This window comes from Callionymus lyra, chromosome 7, assembly GCF_982586985.1.
Source record: "Callionymus lyra chromosome 7, fCalLyr1.hap1.1, whole genome shotgun sequence".
In the NCBI taxonomy this organism is placed as follows: Eukaryota; Metazoa; Chordata; class Actinopteri; order Syngnathiformes; family Callionymidae; genus Callionymus; species Callionymus lyra.
The window spans coordinates 16,810,064-16,825,643 of record NC_141824.1 but is presented as its reverse complement, the minus strand read 5'-3'; the positions used below and the strand labels follow the sequence as shown (position 1 = coordinate 16,825,643).

The 15,580-nt window shown below is 43.5% G+C and overlaps 2 protein-coding genes across 2 annotated transcripts; both read right to left on the bottom strand.

Annotated features, from left to right (window-relative positions):
- Positions 1 to 203: 203 nt before the first annotated feature.
- On the bottom strand, positions 204 to 1,314 carry fam181b (family with sequence similarity 181 member B). Its single transcript, XM_087795846.1, has one exon. The coding sequence runs from the start codon at positions 1,267 to 1,269 to the stop codon at positions 355 to 357; it is 915 nt and encodes a 304-aa protein (XP_087651972.1). The 5' UTR covers positions 1,270 to 1,314; the 3' UTR covers positions 204 to 354.
- A 6,186-nt stretch (positions 1,315 to 7,500) lies between these two features.
- On the bottom strand, positions 7,501 to 15,429 carry prcp (prolylcarboxypeptidase (angiotensinase C)). Its single transcript, XM_087796232.1, has 9 exons — positions 15,064 to 15,429; positions 12,548 to 12,688; positions 12,387 to 12,488; positions 12,126 to 12,307; positions 11,899 to 12,056; positions 11,618 to 11,790; positions 9,072 to 9,239; positions 8,472 to 8,659; positions 7,501 to 8,145 (listed from the first exon to the last, which is right to left on the bottom strand). The coding sequence occupies exons 1-9, from the start codon at positions 15,226 to 15,228 to the stop codon at positions 7,938 to 7,940; spliced, it is 1,485 nt and encodes a 494-aa protein (XP_087652358.1). The 5' UTR covers positions 15,229 to 15,429; the 3' UTR covers positions 7,501 to 7,937.
- Between the last annotated feature and the right edge of the window lie 151 nt (positions 15,430 to 15,580).

Sequence of the window (15,580 nt, the reverse complement as noted above, 5' to 3'; positions counted from 1 at the left end):
GTGAGTACTGAAAAATGTTACCACTGGAGCTTGTCAGGTTACAGCTACTTAAGCGGCAGCATCACTTGTTGTTCTGTGGAACATCAACATACCTTCTGGATGTCTGTGAGATTTTATGTCGCATGTGAAGAGAAAACTCGTCATGATAATAAAGACCAGCTTTATTTCTACAACTTTGTAAAGACTCTCTTTCAGAACAAAAACGTTCCATCAGCTGTTCACGTTTGAACAAATGTACATTATTGATCCAGGTCCGGGCTTGAATCGAAACCACGGGACGTATAAATATGGCTTCACGTCGGCGCCACTACACGATACGTTAGGGAAGAGAATAGTTAGATCTACACACAGAGCTCAGACAGACGAGTAGCTGCTTCTGCTGAACCCTCCGCTCGGGTCGTAGGTCACCTGCGGCACCGAGCATTCCGTGAACAGGTTGGAGAAGGTCAAAGTGCACATTGGGTTGTCCTCCGGTGGTCCTGGTCCCGCCTCTGTGGGACAGTAGATCGGCACCGGACCCGAGCGCGAACTCTCCGACAGTTTCTTAGAGGTCCCGGAATAGCCGGTCCAGGGCTCCGGGTACAGGAGGCCGCCGATGACCGGATGACCTTCGTAAGAGGTGTGATCCAGACCCACCATATCGGCCTGGACCCTTTGATAGAGGTCCTGCTCCGTCACCATGTTGCTGTAGTCCGGTCCCAGCAGCTCGAAGAACTCGGCCGCCTCCGGGTTCCCGCGTTCCAGGTCCTTGAGGGTCATCCCTGACGTGGAGCTGACCCTGGAGCAGTGCGCCGGCTCTGTGAAGAAGGAAGGCGGGAGGTTCCGGTGCCTCAGCGGGGGCTTCTTGGTTCCTCTCACTTCGCTCACCGGGCTGAACAGAGCTGCCAGGCTCTTGGTCTGAAGGTTCTGGATCCCATCTCGCTTCAGGGTGGTCTTGCACTGCGAGGGACTCGGCTGGGACACCGGGGACCCGAGTCGTTTGGCCGGAGCGTCGGACTGAGCGATGATCCCCGTGCACCTCTTGATCTGCTTCTGGAGATACTTTCGGTGGTTGACTTTCCTCTTGGACTTGACCGGCTTGTCCAGGGCCAGCTTGATGTTGCTGGAGGCCGAGTCGATGAAGCTCAGCAGGTCTCTGGTGGTCTCTCTGAAGTCCTGGTCGACCAACGGGCCGCCGTCCAGAGCCTTGTCCACCTCGTAGTCCGTCACGGCGGCTGGGAAGCAGAAGCTCATGAACTGGGGGTTCATGACTGCAGCCTGAACAGCCATCACGGTCTCCAGCCCCCCCTCCTCACCCCCCCGGGCTAGAATCACGACTTCAGTCCCGGATCGTCCCCGCGGCGAGTCCACCCTCCTCCTGCACCGGAGCACTTGTTGCTCCGAACATGCCTCAGCAGCAGTGAGGCTGTCACAGCAGTGGCAGATCTTTCAGGGGGCCGGCTCCTGACGTCACAGGGAGGAGGCGGGGGGTGGACTGGGGCCGGACCACCTGCATCCAAGAAGGATTTGTCCGACAATCCCCGTCGACCGGAGCAACAAAGCCTCCGTCTCCTCGTCGTTTAACTCTTTGAGAGTCTGCTGCAGCCATCAGAGGAAACCCTTGAATGTTTGGAACCTTCCTCTGATGTCGTCCCTCAACTCTACCTGTGACAGTGAAGACAACATGTCGACTGTCGGCTTATCAGTCTGTTGTGTTTTCACTTCACACAAATGACTTTTCTCGGTCTGTATGATCCCTCAGAGATTAGGTGAAGCTCAGTCATTCAGGAGAGACTCAAAGTAACTGCTCCTCTAGTTTGGGTGAATTATGGATGCCACCCTTGAACTCTTGGAGGCACACCCGGGTCACGTTAGAGGGACTATGTCTCCCGCTTGACCTGGGAACACCTCATTTTTCTCAGGTTTTTAAGAACTTTTTGGACCCCTTTGCATCGACTGCTGCCTCCACGATCCAACATTCAATTAGTGGAAGTTAATTCGTCTCTGAGCTCAATGTTATTTCTAAAATTCAGTTCAGTTCCACAAGAGAAACGTTGAGGGACGACACAGCTAATGGCTACAGTGTAAATCAAGTATAACTAAGCTGCTGACTCAACTCTTTTTAGAGTTTAAACCCAGAGTTTGGAGCAGTTGCTCTGTGATAGTGCGACTGCCAAGATTCCTCTTTCTGGAAAGTGTTGTCAAAAAGTATGTGAAACAAAACTAATCAAATCAGGTTCGGAACACCAGGATTCTCTCGACACCAACAGATTCTCTTTGGTGGGAAAACACTCGTGTCCCAACAGATGCCACGAAGTTGTGGAATCTTTCCGAACGGCTTTGCCTGCGTCTTAATCTGCTCATGGCATAAGTTGATTTGGGGTGCATTCCCAGGCCAGTGGGAATTTCTGCCCCGGCCTGACAACTATTATGGGCTGGCTTTGACATAAAGCCCTACAGCGTCTAAATAGCCCCCATTCTTCGCCCGGCACTGAAAGGGAGCTTTGTGCCGGGATTCATTAAAGTGCACCTCACAGCCTGCTTCGTAAAAATGGCTCTCAATAACCAACAGTCCATTTAACTGGAAAAGCGTCCGGAGCTGTTAAATTAAAGCGGAATAAAGTGAACGTTTGTTTCAGGGGCGGGGGGTTTGGGGGGGGGTGGTGGTATGGGTTGGCGTGCCAGGAGGGAGCCGGTATGAAAGTTGACGATATTTCCTTGGCCCGCAGGACGAGAGGAACAAAACGAGAGTTCCTCACGCTGTTGAAATGTTTAGATTTGTTAAGAAAAGTGAAGTTAGAGAAGGAGAAGAAAAAAGTCTCGGGCAGTGAACGGGTGACAAGGTCGTTAAAAAGTCTTTCTTATGCTAATAGGACGAGGGGTGGGGGGCGATAGTGCTGATCTAATTAGCTGGAGACCAACAACAGATGCAGAGATGACTGTTCAGTCAAGAAGAAAATCCTGGAGAAACTTTTTTTAAACACATTTTAAGCACAATGTGTCAACATATTATACTTATATAATTTTGTCTTTCAAAGAGAATATAAATTGTGAATAAAAACATTTAAAAAAAAACAAAACAAACAAAATATTATTTTCTTACTTTGAATTAGTTATTGTACTTATTTTATATTCAATCAATATCTGTGTTCAAGAATCATATCACGATGATAAAAATAATAGAATATTATACATAAGAATCAAAATTTTGACTAATTTTTGAATGCCATTATTAGTGGAGGGGATCCAATGATTAGGAAATTGTTTTGGTACAATATCCATCATCAAACATTAAACATAAATACAAGTAAAGTTAATCTATTTACATAGTACAGATTACAATAAAAAAGTATGGATGGTTACAGCAAGTTTGTGTTACTGAGTCTGATGGTCATATGATGGTAACATTGTAAAGTTTAAAACTTTTTCTGTCAAGCGAAAAAACCAATCTAACAACAAATGAATGAATTCAGAAATGTAACGTTCTGTTTGCTAAGTAAGCTAGCAAGGCTAATGGTTAGCGTGTTTCTGTGAGGCCTCTTCCCATAGGTGGCGCTAGCATCTTTTGTCTCATGTGTTAAACAAGTCTCTCCTCAAGTCACTAAACCTGCGTTGCTGTTGTGGCGACGTTCGCTGCCGCTGCTCTGACCTTTGCACAGAACTCGCTTCCTTCCGTTCAGCAGCCGCCATCGCCACAGTCAAGCGCCCCCTCCATGCTGTATTCAGACGAGGGTCTTTTGTGCCGGTCGTCCATTCACGTCAGGCGGACGCAAAGATTCCGGAAACAAGATTCTATTGTTGAGCTGCGGGACCAGAGTTCAGTGCAAAGCGACATTTGGTTTGTGAGGATCCATGAGTCAGAAGAACGTTTTGATCGGTCACTCAAGACTTAGTTACACTTTTAACTTGGTTCACGATGTTAAATATTGTTGGACAGTTGATGTGCAGAACTCAACTGGAGAAAACTGAAGATTAAATATGCAACCTTCTCACTTTAATTTCCTTAATTTACACAAAAGAGTTTGTACAGTCAAACAAATCTGAAGAATTATTCACTCCCAAAACGATATCAACCCTTTATAAGGCAGGGGTCCCCAACCACTGTCGAGTGGTTTGATGTTGACGTTATATTCACGAACTCACCTTCAGATAAAACATTTTTAAAGTATTTAAATACTATAATCAAATGACCGGATCATGATACAAGATGGTTTCATATAGAGTTTGTGTTACTTATTTTAACTAGTCTAAATGGTTATTTTCCCATAAACATTTCTGACGTCAAAAGTGTTATACACTTAAGATATTTTAGAATTAATCTGATCTTTTTTCAAAACAAAAAGAAACTAAATATATATATTTATATAGTGGTATGCAAAAGTTTGGGCAACCCTCTAAGATTTCATGATTTTATAAGAGAAGATCACAGCAACAAGATTTCATTTCCAAAAAGTTTCCAAAAGTTTGGGCACCTTTTATTCACAATAATTTCAAGACCTGTAGTGATTTATAGCCGACAGCTCGCAGCACAAAAGTGCTTCTATTAGCTTTTGAGACCTTCAATTACAAAGGCAGTTGAAAATAATCACGAAAAAAGGCTGTTTAACAGAGGTCATTGCTGGCTGTGCTTGTCCTCGGTTCATTTTTAGAGAGTGGCAACATGAGGGCGTCTAAACAACTCTCCACTGATATAAAAACTATGATAATTCATTATCATGAATTAGTAGAAGGGTACAAGAAATTATCAATAAGGTTTGGACTGTCTCTACTGACTCCTTTAAGAAACATCTTAAGACGTTTTTATTTGTTCAGGCTTTTCCTTGATTTTCTGGAACTCCTGTTGTGTTATCAGTTTTATCTTGATCTTTAAAATATATACTTTATTGAATATTGTTTTTGATTGTTTAAGCGCTTTGTGACCCTGGTCTGGAAAAGCGTTATACAAATAAAAATTACTTACTTACTTACTTACAGTCAGAAATGTATTGCAGGCATGGAAGGCCACAAGAACAATCCTTGAAGGAAAGATGTGGTAGATCAAAAAAAAATACATGAAAGCCACAGGCGAAGGATGGTTAGAATGGTCACAGACAAGCCACAGACCACCTCCAGAGAACTACAAGAACATCTGTCTACTGGTGGTGTAGTTGTTCCACAATCCAGCTCATTGGACTGAGTGATGCACAAAAAGCCTTTCTTGAGTGTTCGTCACAAGAAGAGTCACATGAGGTATGCCAAAGTACATCAGGACAAGCCGGAAGCATTTTGGGAAAAAATACTGTGGTTAGATGAGACTAAGAGTGAGTTATTTGGTCAGGAGAAGAGGAGGTATGCATGGTGAAAAAAACCCCACTGAATTCCATGAGAAGAACGTATTGCTTACTGTGAAATTTGGGGAGGTTATGGGGCTGTGTGGCCAGCACAGGGACTGGATACCTTGTTAAAGTTGAGGGCCACATGAATTCCTCTCAGTATCAGCAGATTCTTGACAAGAATCGGTCACAAAGTTGAAGCTACGCCGGGGTTGGATTTTTCAGCAGGATAATGATCCTAAGCACCGTTCAATATCCACCAAGGAATTCACGCAGAATCACAAGTACAATCGTCTGGAATGGCCATCCCAGTCCCCAGACCTTCACATCATTGAAAATGTAAGAATTCATCTGAGGCAGGCTGTCTGCGCACGGAAGCCAAGAAACCTGACTGAACTGGAGGCGTTTTGTATGGAGGAATGGGCCAAAATACCACCTGCCACACTTCAGGGACTCGTCTGTGGCTATATGAAGCATCTACAGGCTGTTCTTGAAGCAAAAGGAGGCTCTTCTAAATTTCGTTGGGGTGCCAAAATTCATCCACATGCCTATTTTTGCTTAAATGCACATAAAAATGTTTCTGTTGGACCAATACAAATGATTTCACTGCTGAGATGTTTCCGTTTCCATAAGGTATAACATGATTTTGAAATAAATTGCTGCTTTAAAAGCTCACTATGTGACAAACTGGTGCAGTAATTTTCCCAATGGGTGCCCAAACTTTTCCATTTCATTGTATATATATATATATATAAAATTTGACGCAAAAAAAAACCAAAAATATATATACAGTATTTGTGAAAATAAATGTTTCAATATATCGCAGAATCAATATTTTCTGACACCCTTTAAATATATATTCAATATTTTTAATCTCCACTGACGTTAGACCAGTTACCTCTGAGGTACTGTCGACAAATGTAACAGCGTTGGTTCAGCCAACAGTCAGAAAACTCACAACAGACACTTTAGCCCTATTCGCACTGGATTAGTTTTACGGAGAATGTCTGAGATTTTATCCTGTGTTCGAAAAGGCCATGTCTGTGATTTGTAATGTAATAATTCCACCGCAAATGACCTACCCGGTTTTTATTATTGCAATTGGGAACTTTTCCATTTTGCCGCGTACACGCTACCTTTCTCTTTCAGTAATTGCGCGCCTTTTCAGATCTGTATCTCTAGGTAATGTCAGTAATACAGACTATTTTACAGACATCATCCTGTGCGAATGCACTTAAACTATCACAGAGGTGGGGGTAATTTACAAATCACCACAGGTCCACAGGTAAAACTAATTAACCAATAGGGGGCTAAAGTGTCTGCGATTGTTGATAAGAACTTTGACTGGGATTGTTGAAAACAATCGCGTTTTCTTTTTGTGCCGAATGTGAGACATCATGACAGCAGATTGAAAACATAACGAATGATAATGTTAACCTAAGCAATGACGTCGACGTGCTCATTTAACTGTACGAACATTGGACTCTTGAATTTCCTACCCTTTCTAAACGCATCATCTCTGACCTGCCGATACATGCAGAGGAAGCAATCGGTAAAAAGCTTGTTAAAGATTCACCTGACCTTTGACCTCTGTAATTCTGGAGGTGGGAGGGGTGATGGCGCAACCTTCTGTTATCGTGAGGTCTCTATCGGGACATTGAATACTGATAACAGCTTTGATTGATGGCTTATGTCAGAAGGATCAACAACAACATCCCCTCCTCCGACAAAACGTGGGAGGTTTCGTGTCAAGCAGTCGTGTTCGGGGAGGAGGCAACAGATCAGAACTCGTCAGCATTGTTGCTCGTCTGCAACTCATCAGCGGAGATTTAAAAAAACGTCTCGCCGAACGACAAAAGACCGCGTCCTGACTCTTTGACCTTCACCCGGCCCGGAGGAGGTGTGTTAATAACGTGGAGCAGCAGGTGGCGGCGGCCTTGATGCAGCAGCTCAGAGCGTTAACAACGACCTGGGAACGAGTGCGGTGCAGACGGCAGGGGAGAGGTCAGCAGGCGTTGACCTCCCGCCACTCGCTTTATTGGCCTCCTCCGATTTTTTTATTAAAACTCCAGAGACCGGTCCTGCTCGGGCGGACCCCGTGACCGAAGAGCCCCTGAAAGTCCCTCACAGTGAAGCCACGACTGTGTTGTTGTAGTTACCTCGCGCTTTCAACTCTTACTTTATTATTATAACGGGTCAGACGATGACATCGCTGCTGCAAAATATTTATTCAAGGGTTCTTTGGTGTCGCTGCAGAGACCAGATGATTCGCACAAGAACATTCAAGAACAGTCATGGGCCCTTGTGTTGTGTGCCGAGGGCTCGAATTAGAAGAATCATTTTTTAAAATAAGGACAATTAACATGTAGGACGTTAAAAAAGGGTGGAAATGGAACCAGAATGAACCAAATTTAAAAAATGAAAACGAAAAATAAGACAAAAACAAAACAAAAAATCACAATAAAAAGCAGGAAGCTACCTAGAAGTAGAGACACTGGAGTGAATCAAAGATGAAGAAGGAAGTGAGCGCCGGCTTCTAACGAAGCTCAGGAGACTCCCAGCTTTAATTAACAAGACCTTAATTCTTCATCGCAGTTAAGTAAAGTTCTGACCTCACGTCTCCTCCCGGACCTGTACCGGGGGTCTCTACGAGGACGTTCTCCTCGCCTGTTTGATCCACCGCTGGAAGATCTCCAGCTCCTGCGCTCGGGCGGCTCGCACCGACGGAGGGTCCTGCACGTTGGCGAAGCGGAGGTCCAGGTGATGAGCCCCGTCACGGATCAAGATGGAAACCAAAGAGTCGGAGACGTTCAGGGACACGCCCCCGGCTGACCAGGGGTCCAGATCGCCGTTACTGAAACACAAGACCCCGGGGGGATGTGTGAAGGTCAGACCCCAGCGGAGAGTCCAACTGTCCGAGGACGTTAAACCCGGTCAACTGACTGAGGGACTCAGGTCCGCTCACGAGGTTTTCAATTCACATTCAAATGGAAAAGATTCAATAAATCTACTTCCTGTCACAATGATTTGCTCGGACATGTGGGACTCAAGAGATGGACTTGCTGAGAGTGACGTAAAAAGATCGTAAAGGTTTTAACACGACTCACAAACGAGTCGTCGGAGAGGCAGACTTGTGACTCAAGGGTAGACGACAGACGAGGATGCGGCTCATGGACTCACCTGAAGATGATGTTGCTGTGAGCGCCGATGTTCTTCCCTCCGTACACGGTGTTGGCCCACTCGGGTCGGGGTCGGACCCCGAAGATGTTCTTGCACATGTCGGAGAATCCCTGGAAACTCCACTCCTGCGGCTCGAACATGTCCTGGACGCCGTCGGCGCACATGGGCATCACCATCTCTGTGCAGGCCTGTTGACCAGCAGAGGGCGCTGTGAGCTGCACGAGTCTACTGAAGAGCCACAACGAAAAGTCCCACTTTCTCCGCAATTTCTGATTTTTTACAAAACGAGTCACCATTTCGTTATTAAAGTTATGCTCTTGATACTAAACCGTATGTTTTTCAAAATAAAGTTAAATAATAATTAAAACAATTTTAAACGGAATGCTATTTCTGCTAGCTTAGCTTAACCGTATTAGCTAAAGTGAGGTGAAATATTGAATGTTAGAATGTCAAATTGATTAAATCTATAATGAAAAAAACATAATGCAACTTCTAACATCAGGCATTTTTAAGACAAAAATATTGGCTGTGGGGAAATAAAAAGAGAATGTATCGATAAAACGCGAAGCAACAAACAGCCGCCATTCGTTTCGATGATACCTGGTAGAACCAGCCGAGAGTCCCGAGGTTCCCCGTGGCCGTCTCCGAGGTGTTGAGACACGAAGAACTCCCGGTGTAGTTGTAGTAAACCTCGGCCACCTGGGCGACGCCCTGCATCAGTCGTTGGTCGGAGACGTTGGGCTGGAAGGCCAGAAACTTGCACGCCACCTGTGGATAGACGTGTGGTCACGACCGGAACTACACCTTCAGTTGTTCAAACGCTACCACCATCTAGTGGTTTAACATCCCTTCTGAGAGCTATAACACCTTCTGAGCATAAACTCTAAATAGATTATGACCAGGGAGAAGTTATATGCGGTTTCCATCGTTTATTATAAGGTCGATTTTAAATCACGTTGAAATTTCATCAGTTACGGTTAATTTCTTTGGATTTAGGAGAACAAGAAGTTTATCTCCTGGTTTTCTGTTGTCATTAGGCAAAACTTTTAATTCATGGAAGTTATTTAATTGGTTTATCGTTGCCGTTTTTTTCTCATAAATGTCCTTTAGCAGAGGTATGTTCCAGTTTCACTTGAATGATAAAAACATGTGTTGTTCTTTTAATTCACATGTCATCAGTTGAAAACTTGGTCTCACCGAAGACATTTTTTGTTTCCCTCTTGATATTTGCTCAACTCAGCGTCACCTGATTTCTGGTTTCGGGGAGAACATCCAACAAAAGCAGCTAAAAATAAATCAGTGGTCCAGCTACACTTGTACAGAGCTTCACCCTCATCAAGTGTTTCCAGATAAAACGTTCTGGCGCCTGATTTGCATATGAAATTCCTGCGCTGGAAGCAGAATTTACGGCTCCGGGTTTGGCAGCGGCGCCGGCTAAATTATAGAAGCAGCGCAGATTTAAAGCTGCCATCTCCGTTTTTTTGTTCCAGCCGTGTTTTTCCCGATTTTAAATATTTGGTCTTTTGTTTGATCCGAGTGTTGTTATGGTTGCAGGAGCTGGCTCGGCTTGTTGTCGGTGCCTTTTCTGTTTTTGTGGAGTGGAACGGAGGAGGGCGGAGGTATCGGGGTTCAGGGGGTGAGGGGGGGGGCAGTGTGGAGTCTGTTACCAAGGCTTTTGTGTGGGGCCGGGGCGGAGTGGAAGTGGATGGATGAGGAGGACCCACAGACATGTCCAAGCAAAGATTTATACTGAGCAGAAGAAACAAAAACAAAGGCTCTAAAGCATCTTCTGCTACTTTTCAGGAGGGATTAGCTTCAAACATTCATCTCTGCCAGCAGAGCTCCCTCCTCTGAGCCCTGAATGGCCCGTTCTCACACTGGCTGGATAATCACATTAGCTCTGTCATTAAAGAGCCCCCGAACCACCCACAGGGGTCGACCACGTTACACCCTCTGAGGCCGTGAGCAGGGTCACGTGACGCACTGACACGCCAGACGAGTGCTTCTCAACTGTGGGTCACGGCTCAAGAGTGGCTCGTACAGCAGCTTTCAGTGGGTCTCATGTCTTTGTGGGAAATATTTACTTTTATTCTGACAGTTCTTGAAGCAGAGTGCAGTCTAGTTCCATGAAAGTTTGGGGTTTAAAGAAAAAAAAGAGCAAGAACACTAAATATTTAACCATTAGCATGGCTGTGAAAAAAATCTAAATACAAGATACAAGTAAGATACATGATGGGACGTGACTTGTTCCCAAAACGACCAGTTAAATCTTATGAATAGCTGCTTAAATGAGCAAAAAAACAATTAGCTCCAAAGTGTCAGAATAAAAATGTGTAATAATGGTCCAGGACTGAAGGTTTGTTGCTGTAAATATGTCCAATAATTCAAGTTCATCGTCTCAGTTTGATTTTTTGTCTCTGTTTACAGTTCATACCATGTTTTGAAGTAGAAAAATGGGTTTTAAAAATGATTATTAAGTAAGTAAACAAGTTGTCCGAGTCTACTTAGGACCCACAACCAACAATGAAAAGACCCCATTATTAAGTATTTCTTTGTCCAAAATGGTCATCATTTTACTGATACTAACCAACATGTTTTTAGAAATAATAGTTGATTTTATTCAATGGTTCTAAGAAGAACGTTGTTAAGATAAGATAGATAGGAAGTATTAGAGTAAACTAGTTGTCTGAGCTGACAGGTGCCATCGTTGGTGACAACGTTTTCATTATTTAATTGTCAAAATGACGTTCTTGAAACTAACAAACATGTTTTTCCAGAATAAAACTTTATTTGAAAGTTTTATGACCTGCAAGATAAATAGGAAGTATTAGAGTAAAGTTGATTTGTTTTTTTCAACTGTTATATATAGTTAATGTCATCCTCGTTAGCTTAGCTATTGGCTAACTGTACTAGCTGAAGTGGTTGCTCCCAAGTGTCAGAAGGAAATTTAATGATAAAGTTTGTTGTTGTTAATCGGTCAAATTGTTCAAGTCAATCATCTTGATTCCATTATTCATGTCTATTTACAGTTCTTACCATGTTATTTTTAAACTGTTATAACAGTCAAACAGTAGGATTTTGTGAACTGCATATATTAAAAACTTAAGACCTGTAGCGTGGCTTGTGAGGGGGACCCAGAGACGTACCTGGATCGGCCACCCCGGGAGCGGCTGCAAGAAGTTGGACGGGTACGGGTAGTCCACCATGGCCAGGTTGACCCAGGTCTCCTGGAGCCAGCTTTTAAAGAGGACCAGATCCAACTTGTCCTTGAGAGGAGAGCAAAGACTGAACTCTTCCGACAGCCATCGAAGACCCACGTCTGTGGAGGGCAATAGAAGATCGTTACCACCTGCTGTGAACACGTCGTGCCCGTCTGGAGGGTACAATCCAACTTCTGACACCATGTGATTGAGTAGTCTGGACTCACCAGTCGAGGCAAGGTTGTCTATCGCCCCCCACGACCGTCTGATGTTTGCATCACAGTTCACGCCGCTCCTAGAAAAGTCCTGGGTCACCACTTTGTAGAAGTCGCCGCATGGTACCAGACCCGGGAACTGCCATATCGGTGCAGACGAGGCCAGAGCACTGCAGGAGTCCAACAACACAAGAGTTGGTCATCTTCTGCTGTTCGGACCCAACATGCACGAGTCTCACCCGACCACGACACTCGGGTACTTCATCCGGAACCAGGCCGCCAACATCCCTCCGTAGGACCCGCCCACGGCGATGACCGGACTGTCCGCGGCTCCTGGTGTCTTAGCTTTCAGGCTTCGAATTAGCACCGCGAAGTCAGCCAGAGCCTGTTCTGAGGTGAGGTAGTTGAGGTGTTTGCTGTCCTGGATCACAAAAACACCACATGGTTGAGAAAGAAAGTCATGACCCGAACCTAACACGGTTCCACAAGTCTTCACTCACGCTATAGGACTCCGGCCCGAACGGCAGCGACTCTCCGTAGTAACGATGTTCCGCAAAGACCAACATGGCCCCCAGTTCCTTCTGGACGTCCCACATGAAGCCCTGAGCAGGAAGAACGACGTCAGCCGACCACCCGAGGACGAGTCAAATGACCGGTCTACCGTGTTGTTGCAGAACCAGGTGATGTCGCCCTCATTGCCGGTGTAGAACAGAATGGGTCCTCCGGGGTTCTCCCAGTGCTGGTCCGACACCAGGTAACGCTGCTTGAAGGTTCCGTCCTCCAGGAAGCCAAAATGATCGATCTGACGACCACACAAGGACAAACTGAGTAACAGATATTATATTGTTCTTCCTAGACTCATGAGACGTTCTCAAGCCAGAGCACCACACAATCTGGTGATTCCCAGGTGGGACAAGGTCGTTTTGTAAAAGTTAATATATTAAATCACATTTTTACATTTCTTACTTTAATGTTTTATGAATTATTGTGATGTTTCCATGTGCTTTTTTCCCCTCAAACATCCTTCATCATCTTTTCCAACGTCATCATCATCATTAGTGACTAGTCTGGCAGCTGTTTTCTGGCGCCCCCACGTGGTTATAGAAGGAGTTGCACTCGTGGTTAACCAGCTCTGTGGTTCTAGATTCTAGAATCTAGTACTTCAGTTCCTCTTCTCACTAAAACGAACCAGGAAGCAGGTCTGACCGGAGCTCATCACCGGGTGTCGGTTGCGTGTTTCATTGTGGCACTAATCAGGAAGTGTGTTTCTCCAGGTGATTGGAAGAAGATGGAGGCCGAGACAATGGAGAAGACAGGAAGTTGAGCTTATCTTCAAGGCGACTGCTGATGAGGAAGGATACGTAGGTGGAGCAGGTGAGACACTTGGAACCCCGGGAACATTATGACCCCTTGGATCATGCTGTTGTTGTGGGCGTTCAGTGGAAGTCAACAGATCCAACCGTCTCAAATAAACTGATCCTGGTACCCATAAAAAAAGATGGTAATAATAAGAACATAAACAACCTCACAGAGTTGGAAAAGTTGGATGACTGTGAGTGTATCTCGGTTGTCACATGACACAAGTGTTCAACAACAGAGGGTGACATCACTTCCTGTTTCTGTGGTTTACAATTTAACTCAATCCTTAATGGAACTTTTTTTTTGTTACTATAATTTTATTGGACAGTTAGAGACAGTACAACAGCAGGTACATCTCAAATAAAAGTATATTTTTAAGATATACTCAAAATAAAAAATTAAAATCTGCATCCTCACCCATACTTTGAACATAAAATAATTTATATAAACTACATTTAGGAATACATAAATAATAATAATACAAAAACAGGAATTTTATTTTAATTTTATTTTTTAAATAAACATAACATCGTAACAACAACGTGGAAGCATTGTAACTCAGTGAATTTACTCTTTTAATAAACCTTTTAATTCAAGGAACCTATTTTTTTTGATGTTCCTCAAAAACATTTTTTTTAATTTTTTTGTCCAGTTTCAAGATGAGTCTTTTGCCTCGTTTTAACTGGACTTTTCATTGAGAGAAACAATGTGGTTCTGGATTTAAGTCATTTTTGCTGTAGTACCAAAAAGCTTCAGCTGAACTGCCCGGACCCGCACGGCGTCACACTCGGTGAACTCTAATAAGCGTTTCCTCGGCTGAGGGCCAAAAGGATGTGAGAAGACAATGGTGGAGCGTCTTCCCTCCACTACAGGAAGGATAAAGGGGTCTTCTGTAGACAAAACACATAAACTGCACACTCAGCTGTACGGAGTCACAGTTAACATGGTATATAACACACGATGACAATATAAACATCTTTGGTCTTTATGAAAAGTGTATATGTGTGATAATATATAGAAATTTTTAACTTATACGTCTATAATATTAAAACCAAAAACTGCATTTACAAATTTGTTTTTCTAGAAATGTACTTTTTAAAATCAGTATTTGAGACATTTGTATGTGTTTTTTATACAATAACCATCCTATTATGTTTGATTTTGTGATTTCTGTCTTGTCGCCCCACTGGTAAATATTGAATAAGTAATATAGTGTTTATTTTATTATTTGTTTGGTCCATAACAAAATTGATTAAGTTACTTCAGAAGTCTGTAATAAACTGTAATAAATAAGTGTGTTTCCCCTCTGGCGATGAATAAACATTTTCAATTCTATATTCTATTCTAAACTAAAAATTATCTTAAAGGTTGGTGACAACTGATCTAGTAGATGTTTATTTTCCTTAGATCACATACAACAAACGTTCAAAAGCAAAAGAGCTTCCGGGAAGATGGACACAATAAAACCCCCTTAAAACACAACAGATGTTATTTTCTATAAAGAACGAACTAAAAACAATATATTTATTATTTATTTATATATACCTGTATAATAAAAAAGTTAAAAAATAAATAAACAACGCTTAAAATAATGAATGCATTTTTTACGCTCATGTAAAAGAAAAACACATTAATAGTAATAAAATAATCATTATAAATAATGATAAACGCTAATGTAATTTTGAAAAATAAACTACACTAACAAACGCCCCAAAACCAATGCATTTATTTAATAAATGAAAACAAATAGTATAACTTTGTAACACGTTGTTTACAGAACTTTGACAGCCCAGTCGAGTCGAGTCAGCAGATTCTTACCCTCTGGTCGATGAAGAAGGTTCGGTAGGAGACTGGACTCTGGCTGGACGACTCGGTCCGGGCGGGTCTGCTGAGCAGCTGAGGCCTCAGAGCCACGACGTGAAGCCAGCAGAGACACAAGACGAAGGTTCGGTCCAGAAGCGTTCGGAGTCGTGGAGTCTCCATGTCTCTGCTGCTGACTGTCAGAACACGTCACTCACGACTGCTAACTTGAACGCAACATGGTGAGTTCACGTGTCCTGTTTGGACGTGACTTTGGGGAAGTGGATCCTTCCCGTCGGAACCGCTGAATCAGAACCGAACATGTGGACACGTGAGCGCAGGCTTCCGGTGTTTTGACAACTTTGATTTTAGCATTAGCATTGTGAGCTAACGGAGCAGCGCAGGCTCGAAATGGATTCTGGGAATTTGGGTACTTTATGTATCTTTTTTTTTCTTTTTTTAAACAACTTTATCAAAGTGTATGTAACAATTTTAGTTCACCACATTCGCCTTTTTCAATTTATTTAATCAGCTC

Excerpts from the sequence above, each read along its gene's own strand:
- fam181b (XM_087795846.1), bottom strand. The coding sequence starts at position 1,269 with ATGGCTGTTCAGGCTGCAGTCATGAACCCCCAGTTCATGAGCTTCTGC.
- prcp (XM_087796232.1), bottom strand. The coding sequence starts at position 15,228 with ATGGAGACTCCACGACTCCGAACGCTTCTGGACCGAACCTTCGTCTTG. Across the intron at positions 12,308-12,386 it reads TCGGGCCGGAGTCCTATAGC|GACAGCAAACACCTCAACTA; the intron begins GTGAGTGAAGAC and ends TTTGTGATCCAG. Across the intron at positions 12,057-12,125 it reads TACCCGAGTGTCGTGGTCGG|TGCTCTGGCCTCGTCTGCAC; the intron begins GTGAGACTCGTG and ends GGACTCCTGCAG.